The sequence below is a fragment of the Theropithecus gelada genome, chromosome 1, assembly GCF_003255815.1.
Source record: "Theropithecus gelada isolate Dixy chromosome 1, Tgel_1.0, whole genome shotgun sequence".
Taxonomy (NCBI): Eukaryota; Metazoa; Chordata; class Mammalia; order Primates; family Cercopithecidae; genus Theropithecus; species Theropithecus gelada.
Window position 1 is genome coordinate 161081760 of NC_037668.1, and position 11862 is coordinate 161093621.

Genomic DNA, 11862 nt, shown 5'->3' on the forward strand with positions numbered 1-11862 from the left:
AACTCAAGCATGGCTTACCTATAACTAGGTGACCATATAATTTAACATCCAAATGAAGACATTTGAAAGTGAAAGGGGACAGACAGAAACAAACCAGGTGGGATGCAGAAGGGAGCAAACTGGCAGTCTCCAGAAAACCAGAGCACATGGTCCCAATAACTACAGCTAAAAGGTGAATGTCAGTATTAGGAAGTTTCCTTATAGCAGTAAACTCTGAACACTTCACATATAAACTATGCCTTGCTTTAGTTTAGTGGCAGTGAGTAAAAAAAATCTGTACCGCAGTGGCAAGGAAAAAAGAACAAAATCAAAAACAGATCACGAAAACAGTTTAAGCTGGGCACTGTGGCTCACGCCTGTAATCCCAGCACTTTGCAAGGCCAAGGTGGGTGGATGACCTGAGGTCAGGAGTTTGAGACCAGCCTGACCAACATGGTGGCACCATCTCTACTAAAAATACGAAATTAGCCAGACATGGTGGTGCACACCTGTAATCCCAGCTACTTGGGAGGCTGAGGCAGGAGAATCATCTGAAACTGGGAGGCGGAGGTTGCAGTGAGCCAAGCACTCCATTGCACTCCAGCCTGGTCGACAAGAGCAAAACTCCATCTCAAATTTAAAAAAAAAAAGAAAAGAAATAAAGTTTCCTACAAGTGAAGATGAAATTCGGCTCAAGAACATAGCTTAGGATCGCCTAAGTACTTAGTGCTAACAGAAGCAGTGAAAAACCCTGGTGAGCAAGCAGGAACAGGAGTAAAGCTGAGTAGCATAAGAGGATTCTTTCGTGGGCAATGATGTGCCAAATTAAGATCAAATATCTATAAACATAAGTAAAATGCTTAATTCTTCTTAAGTTTTATTAAAAATTATAACTTGGCTGGGTGCGGTGGCTCACGCCTATAATCCCAGCACTTCGGGAGGCCGAGGGGTGTGGGTCATGAGGTCAGGAGTTTGAGACCAGCCTGGCCAACATAGTGAAATCCCATCTCTGCTAAAAATACAAAAATTAGCCGGGCATGGTGGTATGTGCCTGTAGTCCCAGCTACTTGGGAGGCTGAGGCAGAAGAATCACTTGAACCCAGGAGGCAGAGGTTGCGGTGAGCAGAGATCGTGCCATTGCACTCTAGCCTGGGCAACAGAGTGAGACGCTGTCTCTAAAACAAACAAACAAAAACAACAACAACATTATGAGATTTTTTTTTTCTGAGACAGAGTTTCGCTACTGCTGCCCAGGCTGGGGTGCAATGGCGCAACCTCAGCTCACCGCAACCTCCACCTCCCAGGTTCAAGCAATTCTCCTGCCTCAGCCTCCTGAGTAGCTGGGACTACAGGCATGTGCCACCATGCCCGGCTAATTTTTTGTATTTTTAGTAGAGATGGGGTTTCTCTGTGTTGGTCAGGCTGGTCTCGAACTCCCGACCTCAGGTGATTCACTCGCCTCAGCCTCCCAAAGTGCTAGGATTACAGACATGAGCCACTATACCTGGCCCACAATTTTTTTTTTAAGCTCATCAGCTATTGCTAGTGTTAGTGTATTTTATGTGTGGTCCAAGACAATTCTTCTTCTTCCAATGTGGACCAGGGAAGCCAAAAGATTGGACACTCTTGTCTAAGGCAAGAATTCCAAAAGCATGTTCTGTATAAAACTTGCATAGAGATTCCAGAAACACTTGTTCAAGTGCAAATTCCTGGTCCAGATCTCAGGGATCAGTCTCGGGGGGTTTGGGCATTTTTAACAAGCAACTCTCGTGATTTTTACGATCCTTAAGTTTGACAGTTCTAGGGCCTTGGTCTCCAAAATGACACATGCATACACCAACATTTTCCCATGGGGTAAGGATACATGCATAGCTCTATGGAAACCAACTTAAAGATGGTGCAAGCAGCTCCAGAGGCACTAAACAAAAGGATAAAAAAAAAATCTAAATGACTCCTAAGAGGCAAAGAGGGTAGGGGGCAGTAGCTCAGGACTATACTCCTAGCACTTGGAGAGGCTGAGGCAGGACAGTTGCTTGAGGCTAGGAGTTTGGGACCAGCCTGGGCAACATGGCAAAATGCTATCTGTACAAAAAATACAAAAATCAGCTGGGCATGGTGGCACGCGCCTATAGTCCCAGCTACTTGGGAGGCTTAGGTGGGAGGACTGCTTGGATCTGGGAGGTCGAGGCTGCAGTGAACTGTGATTGTGCCAGTGCACTCCAGCCTAGGCGACAGAGCAAGATCCTGTCTAGAAAAGAAAAAAAAAAAAAAAAAAAAAAAAGGAACTGATCCTTCTGAAGGCTGCGCTGGAGAAGTATGTTTGTGCATTTATCTGAATGAAAACCAAGACATGTTCTGACTGAAGTTAAGTCTGATTTGGCTAATTAAACTGAGAACAGGCTTTGCCAGTTTATATGACAGGACTTTTTCTATAATCAGCTAAATCTGCCCCAGGGCTTTCATAAAAATATCTTTAAGCCAAGCATAGTGGCTTATGGCTATAAGCCCAATACTTTGGGAGGCTGAGGCAGGGGAATCACTTAAACCCAGGAGTTCGAGACCAGCCTGGGCAACATAATGAGACGCTGTCTACAAATTTTTTTAATTAACTGGGTGAGACAGTAAATGCCTGTGAGGGAAGCTGAAGCTGGAGATCACTTGAGCCCAGGAGGTGAGCCATGTTTGCACCACTGCACTCCAGCTTGGATGACAAAGTGAGACCCTGTCTCTCAAAAAAAAAAAAAAAACTTTAAAGCACATATATAATATGCAGTATGTTGGATAGTATATCCTTTGTAAGTACTTAAATTTCAAAAATTTAGATGTCGGATTAAAGTCTTGCAAAAGGGCCAGACTAGGCGGCTCATGACTATAATCTCAGCACTTTGGAAGGCTGAGGCGGAAGGATTGTTTGAGCCCAGGAGTTTGAGACCAGCCTGGGCAACACAGTGGGACTTCATCTCCACAAAAAATTAGCCAGTGTGGTTATGCTAGTCTACAGTCTCAGCTATTCAGGAGGCTGAAGTGGGAAGACCACTTATTCCCAGGAGACCAAGGCTGCAGTGAGCCATGATCATACCACTGCACTGCACTTCAGCCTGGGAGACAGAACAAGACAGACCCTGTCACCCCACACCTCCCCTATATCCTCGAAAAAAAAAGTGCAAAAAAAAACTAATCTAGGGTGAGAGCCTTGAAATAGCTGAAGGACTGTCTGAAAAGGGGCAGAAGGGAGTATTTTGGGGTGACAGAAACATTCTATTGCTTTTTTGGGGTGGTTACTCAGATTTCTACAACTCGTTACAAGGAAACACCTTATCATGTTAATTATACCTCAACACTGTAAATGTGCATGGAAGAAATCTCTTGTTTTTCAAGAGTTTTTCTTTTGGGTTCACCTACCTATGTACCTGACTGCTGCATAAAGTAATCCACGGCACTTCATAATTTGACTAATCAGATTACTTCTGTTCTTCATTGTTAGCTCCAGTATTTTTCCTACAGCTACCTCGGATTTTGATGCCTAAGAACATTCTGACAGGTAAGAAATAAAATTAAATAAAGGACTGATTTTCAAACAATGTGTAAGTGAATTGAAGAAACGCATTTTTATGTTCTACTACCATTATGCTATAAAAACCTTAATAACCAGCTGAATCTCTTTCTTGCAAATAGGGCATGAAGCCCCAGCCTTCTTTAGTCTTCTGGCACAGTGAAAACAAGTGACAAGATGGCCTGTCCTCCCATGAATAATGTTCCCGTCTCGTGGTCTTTTCTCACATAAGCTACACGGCTTCAAGAGGTTCTGGCAATCCTCCATGTTTTCTGTATCTGTTCTCTGTTCAGAAAGGTTATCTAACTGTTCTCCCGTGCTTGAGATGGTCTCTTGGCTTTCAGAACTGTGAGCCAAATCCAAGAATTCCACCGAGTTGCAAGGATCAAAAAGTTTGGAGTTTTCTTTCTTTATATACACATCTTTAGGCCTAACGACAGGAGCCGAAATGGTTCTTCGACAATCAGGGACATCATTTCCTTCATTTTCCTTTTCAGGTATGGCAGTGATATCAGATGTGGAGAGAGAATGGGTTAACTTTGAACAATCTGAATACCAATCCTTCCTCAAGGCCCAACAACGAAAACAGTACCTCTTGCTTGGAGAGTTAAATTTCTTGCATTCAGTACACTGCCACTCGTCCTACAAAGACAAGCGAAGCCAATTAATACTCAGGGGGTTAATATGATGCTGAGAAAAAGGAAAGGAGGCCAAATTCATTCACATCCTCTCACTAAGCTATTTCACACCAGTGATCTAGCCTAGGATTTGAACAAATTCTATAGCCACATGAAGGAAAGTCTTTGGAAGTTTTACACCAATAGTGCCACAACTGCTATATTCGAGCCAAAATCTGATATAGCTATCTTTAAGAAAGTTAAATTATTCTGGCTTTCTACCTCATCTCAGTGAAATTTACATTGTCTGCTGTACCTTATGGGCTTCTTTGGAGTTACTTTTTTTTGCACAACTTACTCCTTTATCGGGCAAGAGGCTGAAGAACAAAGACTGTCATTGTTTTCAACACTAATAGCAAATATTATAAAATTTGGCAAAAAAGACAGCTAAAACAGATGAGATGTGAAAACTACTAAATTTACTCATGCACTCTCATTGTACCCAGGATTATAGGTATAATTGCATGCCTAAATCATGCCCTCTGAAAAATAAATGTTCTTGTCCTTGAATGCCAAGTAATTTTTCCCTACTTTTCCATATTCAAATTAGGAGATACTAGATCTCAATCAATTTTAAATGCTTTGCTTAATTCAAAAATAGCTACAAAACAAGTAAGAATATTTAATGTAAGAACAAGTAAGAATATTTAATGTGGTTAACTGCCTGGCTTTGACAGGATCAATGATTTCACATAAGCTGAACTTGGTTACTTTCAGGTCAAAGGCCAAGCACTTTAAGTCTAGAAGTCATAACTCAATTGTCCAGACTGAGAGGCCACACGACCATGTGTTAAACTGACTCCAGACGGCCTCAAAACACTCTTGCCAGTCTAAGATCTTCCAATCTCATTTAAAATGCTATACAAATAATCCAAGGAACTTCGTAAAGATTTGGAATTCGTGATTGATGGTGTGCCACAGTTTAAATTACACCACTTTTTCTTAGTAGGACATAAAATAGGGCTTATTAAATTCAATGGCATCTTTGATTTGATGAAATACAGTCTATTTGCTTAATAGGTTTTCTGTGCCCAAGTAGTCACAGAAGTCTGATTAAGATGGAAACGTGGCCAGGAGTGGTGGCTCATGCCTGTAACCCCAGCACTTTGGGAGGCCAAGGCAGGCGGATTACCTGAGGTCGGAAGTTCGAGACCAGCCTGACCAACATGGAGATCCTCATCTCTACTAAAAATACAAAATTAGCCGGGCGTGGTAGCACATGCCTGTAATCTCAGCTACTCGGGAGGCTGAGGCAGGAGAATTACTTGCACCTGGGAGGCGGAGGTTGCAGTGAGCCGAGATTGTGCCATTGCACTCCAACCTTGGCAACAAGAGTGAAACTCCATCTCAAAAAAACAGATGGAAACTTTTATCTCTGTTATTTGTATTATGGTCAAGAACACTTCCTGGACCAATATATTTCACTTTATTACTAAGCTACACACAGATAATGGGCAATGAACTACCATAATGGTCAACAGTGGTGTGGTGGGATTAGGGGAAGGATCAACACCAGAAACAATCTAAAAATGTTTCTCTTTTCAAGCAGCAAAATGTAAAATCCCCTTCTTACCCTTCCTCCACCAACCTTTTTCCCATAGTGTGTTACCTGTGGCAAGACTAAAAGAAACATGGGGAAATAGCAAGAAAAAAGCAAGGTATACATTTGGGTCTAGACTTCAGTTGTCAACTAGTGACAAATCCATCCCTATTAACCTAAGAGCGGAATATCAAATCTTCTTTAATAGTCCTCCATTAATACTAATCTGTGTGGAAATGAAGCTGTTTTCCATTTGCTTCTTTTTAAGAAAACAATGACAATATTATTTTTATACTCAACAAATAATTTTAGATAGCCTATGGGTCTGTCTTTGGATTGCAGAGAGGTGTTGAGTCAGGGAAAGCAGGGCAGGACTATTTTGAATAACTTTGTGTCTCCAAAGAGATTTGATGGCAGGGAGAAAGGCACACAGAGGCATTTATATCATCCTTTTCAAGGTAGGGAGAGGTTAAGATCAACTTATCCCTTTCTCTTCTTAAGTTCTAATAAAAACCTCTTAAAAGACATAAAGAAATCAACATCACTTAGCAACTATGCAAGGGAGACAGAAATGGGGGGAAAAGCAGCACTCTTCAACACAAATGAACTGCTGGGATTACATCATCTGAAGATGGGGCTGGTGCAAAATAGCTTTAGCTAGAGATTCATACCTCAGAGGTAACTTCTACATCAGTATCATCACTTAAGGACTTAGAGTCCTCAAGGTCATCATTTTTTCCCATTTCAATCACCTGTGAAGGCAAAAATCTCATTAGTAATGTTTACTTGTTTCAGATGAAGCTAATTACCTAAAAGCAAAAAAGACAACTGCTTCAATTTAAAACTCACATTCTGCTCCTATCTCTAGCACTTAAGGAGACAGCTTAAATGCAAGACCAAACACATTATTCTGTACATCTAGTTGGCATTTCAGTAGTAGCACAAACGAGAGAAAAGCACCCAGAAGGGTTACCAAATAAATTTTGCATTCAGAAGAGAGAAGATGCCCATATTTATGACTTTAGAGAAAATAGCTGGGCATGGTGGCTATTTTACAGCCAGGTTCCTATAATTTCAGCACTTTGGGAGGCCAAGGCAGGAGGATCGCTTGAGCCCAGGAGTTTGAAACTGGCCTAGGCAAGAAAGCAAGACCCTATCTCTACAAAAAATTTAAAAAATTAGCCAGGTGTGGTGGTGCACACCTGTAGTCCCAGCTACTTCGGGGCTGAGACAAGAGAACTGCTTGAACCCAAGAGTTCCAGCTTGCAGTAAGCTATGATCTCACCACTGCACTCCAGCCTGGGTGACAGAGTAAGAGCTTGTCTCTAAAACAATTTAAAAACAAATAAATAAATAAATAACTTCAGAGTAGAAAAGCTCCAAATTGTTAAACATGAAAATTTTTATCTAAGCAGACAGGAAAAATGAAACAAAATATTTTAAAATTTTACTTTTCACATTCAAAAGTAAAACCAGTTATGTGATACTCTGGCTGTCCTATAAAAACATGCCCATATAAACAGAAACAAACAAACAAAAAAAGTCCATTTCAAAAGTGAGGAGTGTTCTAAATTTTAAAATTTAGAATTTAAAAATTTAAAGCCCTAGTTTTGTGGTCCAATAAAAGGAATAAAACCAATTATGAAACCATTATGAACCTCTGTACAGCAACCTTCTCAAAAATGGTCAAGTATTTTAAGTCCCATCTCTCTCTATAAAAGTTTCCCAGGCCAGGTATGGTTGCACATGCCTGTGACCCCAACTACTTGGGAGGCTGAAGTGGAAGAACCACTTGAGCTAAGAAGTTTAAGACCAGGTTGGGCAAACAGTGAGATCCCATCTCAAAAATAAATAAAGTTTCCAAATGTCACTTTTGTCTTAATTCAAGCCACCTGCATTCCTTCTAATGCTACCCATATAACTAGTCTAAGAGAACCCAAGCACCATTTGACTACAACGAATATACTAGGGTATCCTTCAGGAACTCAAAATTCCTATGAAAATCCCTTAAATAAATAAAAAAGATGACCCAATTTAGGTTTGGTTTTCTTTGCTGTATTTATTCAATGGATGTTTACCAGCACTCTTCTACATCCTGGCCACTGGATCTCCTCCCCAATTTCTTCTGAGTGTTGAGCAAATTGCCTATATGACTCTTCATCTGTGCATGAGTACACACTATATGTATGAGTACTTCATGAGTACATACCATATGTACTCAGAGTTCAATCTCCCCTCTTTTCTACTATTTTAACTCTAAAATAGCTACAAAGAAATAATCTTATCTTTCCATTTAGGTATAAAATGGCTATGGAAGCTATCAAGATTTCCAAGAAATAAGTTTTCTCCTACAGACTGCTGTTCATTTAGAACAGAGATGTCCACTCTTTTGGCTTCCCTGGGTCACACTGGAAGAATTGTCTTGGGTCACACATAAAATACACTAACACTAATGATAACTGATGGGCTAAAAGGAAAAAAAAATCACAAGAAAACTCAGAATGTTTTTAAAAAGTTTATGAATTTGTGTTGATCCAAAGCTGTTCTGGGCCGCATGTGGTTCACAGGCTGTGGGTTGGACAAGCTTGATTAGCACCTTACCTTGTTAGCAAAGGGAGAAAAAAGATAGCTAGTTGCTATAAGCAGGGGAAAAAAAGAATAGCTTACTGCTTTTGACTAAGTAGGGGCTTTTAAGGCAGCCCTGGTTAACTTAACACTTAATGTGAATCTTAAAATTGCATTGAAAAATTAATTAAAGTTAAAAAGGGGATTATGTAAGCAATCTGTTATACAAAGAGATACAAAGAGATCTGAACAGATTATACTATGAGCACACAAACAGAATCAACATGGAATTTTTCCACAACATACCTTTTTGTCGCTTACTTTCCCTACTTCTTCACTTGTTTGTTCAGTATCAGCAGCTTCAACTTTTATTCCAACACCTAACTGCTCTGATACTGACTCATTCAAAAACCACAAGTCATCTGTAGTATCTGAAACAATGGCAGTACCCACATCCTAATAGAAAAAAACAAACATGAGTTTCTGTATTCAGAGGTTTATCAGACATGTTGAAACAACACAAATGAACCCAAAACTCAATGTCGTCACACTACATCGCCAAAGAACATCTTGCCTTTATTCAGTGGACATGTATTCATTCAACACATATCTACTTGACACCTACTATGGATAAACTAATGGATGGATATAATAGTGCCAGGCATGGACTTTCCTCTTTTAACACTCAATCAGGTATAACACCTGAGAAACAGTACTGAAGAGTTTAAAAGGTAAGGACTTGTAGTTGCTCAAGTAAACAGAATCTGTTCCCTAAATTCCCTTCTACAGGTGACACTCTAAGAAGCTAGAAAACATTCCATTAGTTCTGAAATATTCTTTCCCTTAAAATGTCAAGGATGCTTATTAAAGAAATATGAGAAATACTGATGGTCACCCAAACCTTTTGTCCTGACACTTTCTGAACTCCATATAGAACTTTCTTTCTGCAATCATCTATGAGTATTTCATGACATGCTTTTCTACAACATTCATGAGAGACAATTTATTATTTTGCCACTGTTATATACTCATTCATTTATTAAACAAATACTCACTGAATACCTATTATGTGCCACATACTGTTCTAGGTACTAGGTAATGGAAAAAGTGGTGAACAATACAAAAGCTCTGGCCTTACACTTCAGTGGTAAACAGACAACACACATATAAAATATAGCAATATTTTTACAAAGTGAGAAGTGCTATGGAGAATAAAATAGGATAAAAGAGAAGAGTGGCTAGAGAGGAGGCTATTTTAACTAGGGGATGGTTTTGCAGGGCCACCACCTATAACTACACAGCTCCAAAACAAAAAGTGAATGGAACCTACTGGAACTGTGTAACGTAATAGCCTCAGGGGCCAGGAATGACCTCTTTGAAGAAATTACATTTGAGTTGAGTCCTAACTCATGAGAAGGCAAAGAAATAATATGGGGGAAGAGAGTTCCAGAAAGAGTAAAGAACAAACTTAAGGTGCCTGAGGAAGAAAGGAATTTTGGGCTACAGGGTCAGAAAGGAGCCTGGTATATCCAAAACACATGTAGTGAACAAGAAGAATGACAGGAAGTGAGGAAGGAGGGGGCTGAATCAGTTATTACTATAGTAAAACAGGCACATGCCACCACGCCTGGCTAATTTTTTACTTTTTGTAAAGATGGCATCTATGTTGCCCAGGCTGGTCTCAAACTTCTGGGCTCAAGCAATCCTCCTGTCTCGGCCTCCCAGTGTTATAGGCTGAGACTCCCAGAGATTACAGGCATGAGCCACTACGCACAGCCAAAAGCTCCATTTTGAAATTGTTCAATGTCAAATCCTCTAAGTACAGCTGTTAGTTAAACAGGCATCTGGAAACTGAAGTTGGGCATTTAGGGAAGAGGTAAGGACTAGAGATACAGATTTGGGTATCACATGCATACAGATGGTATTTAACGCTATAGGAGTAAATAAGAATTCTTAGAGAATATAATGTGTGGTCAAGAGTAACCAAGAATGTTACCCTTTCAAAAGAAAAAAAAAAAACACTCCCCTTCAAATGTGAAATTTACCTGATTTGTTTGTAAATCAGTTGAGCCATTACTTCTAGGTGTATAGTTGCTTCTCAAGTTTCCTAAAAACCACCAAGGCAGGCCAGCTACATCCCACTCCTCAAATCCAAGGTCCAGCCTAGATGTCTCATCTTGGGTTAAATTTTCAATTAAGTCTCCATCTGTAGAAGTCAAATGAAAAGGATGGTAACTATGCACAATACGTAATAACCAAGACTATCTTTAAAATACTTAAAACTTCTTTATCAAACAGGTAAAAAGAAATTCCTGTTCTAAGAAAGAAAGAACCAGAAATCAAGTATCTGTCTTAGTGGCAGAGCTCAAATCTCCTCCCTTGTTTAGGCTTCATTAGCAAGTAATGACACTACAAGTAGATCATCGTTTATCAAGTCTAAACTCTAAAAGCATTGTCTTCTATGAGAAGACAGGAAAAAAAAGACTCCAAAAGCATCTGAACAATGACCTTGTTCTAAAAGAATTTCTAAATGGTCATTTACTGGCATTTTAAACACTCCTACCATGTATAAACTATAGAATTACTTGCTCTAGTACATAGTGCCTGATAATAGTTTGATTAATAGCAATGCAAATGATGGTAACATAGTGGTCTAACCCTTAAGATCAAAGCAAGGCAATACAAACCATAATAGGCGATCACAAGACTGTCCAGGCCATCTCACTGATACCACATATTCTGGGTCATTTCTCAATAATCCGTATGTTTTAGTGGGTAACAACCACTATAAAATACTAAACTCTAGGTTGTCCAAACACGTACATACGCCCTTGCTGGATCAATGGGCTCTTAGAGCTAAGTATCTAGACGTACCACAAATACTAAGACCCCACATTATTTCAAGTAAAAGATCTCATGTTGTACATCTGAATGACACTGAGGGCTGCTAATAAGTCTGTTGTTATCACATGATATTCTTTTCTTTCCCAGACTCCAGACTTTTGTTGTGCTCTGCTGCTCCTTTCTTACTTTCTCATTCTCTTCTACGTCTTCCCAATACATCAGGCCTGCCCAAAGCAACCATGGGCATTAATGTGTGCTGAAGTACATATGGTGAAAGAATTTCTGCAATACGTGGGTCCTTGCCAGAACATAAGGTTACCCTATTTACTTATAAATTATGTCAATATTGCTGACTAAAAGGCTTATCTGTGGCCAGGGAAACTTCAATTATGTTTCTACTTATTCATTACTGAAAATATCAGAAACCGGCCGGGCGCGGTGGCTCAAGCCTATAATCCCAGCACTTTGGGAGGCCAAGATGGGCGGATCACGAGGTCAGGAGATCGAGACCATCCTGGCTAACACGGTGAAACCCCGTCTCTACTAAAAAATACAAAAAACTAGCCGGGCGAGGTGGCAGGCGCCTGTAGTCCCAGCTACTCGGGAGGCTGAGGCAGGAGAATGGCGTGAACCCAGGAGGTGGAGCTTGCAGTGAGCTGAGATCCGGCCACTGCACTCCAGCCTGGGCAACAGAGCGAGACTCC

The 11862-nt window shown here is 40.3% G+C and overlaps 1 protein-coding gene across 6 annotated transcripts in view; it reads right to left on the bottom strand.

Annotated features, from left to right (window-relative positions):
* Positions 1 to 1505: 1505 nt before the first annotated feature.
* MDM4 (MDM4, p53 regulator) overlaps positions 1506 to 11862 on the bottom strand; it is a 39895-nt gene continuing 29538 nt past the window's right edge. For 3 of the 6 annotated variants that reach the window (XM_025361154.1, XM_025361159.1, XM_025361174.1), the window contains 4 exons: positions 10360 to 10520; positions 8621 to 8770; positions 6421 to 6501; positions 1506 to 4174 (listed from right to left, as the gene is read on the bottom strand). In XM_025361154.1, the coding sequence (XP_025216939.1) occupies positions 3605 to 4174; positions 6421 to 6501; positions 8621 to 8770; positions 10360 to 10520 (962 nt within the window). In that variant the 3' untranslated portion in view covers positions 1506 to 3604. The remainder of the gene's footprint in view (positions 4175 to 6420; positions 6502 to 8620; positions 8771 to 10359; positions 10521 to 11862) is intronic. The other 3 variants (XM_025361165.1, XM_025361184.1, XM_025361193.1) reach the window with 3 other exon arrangements.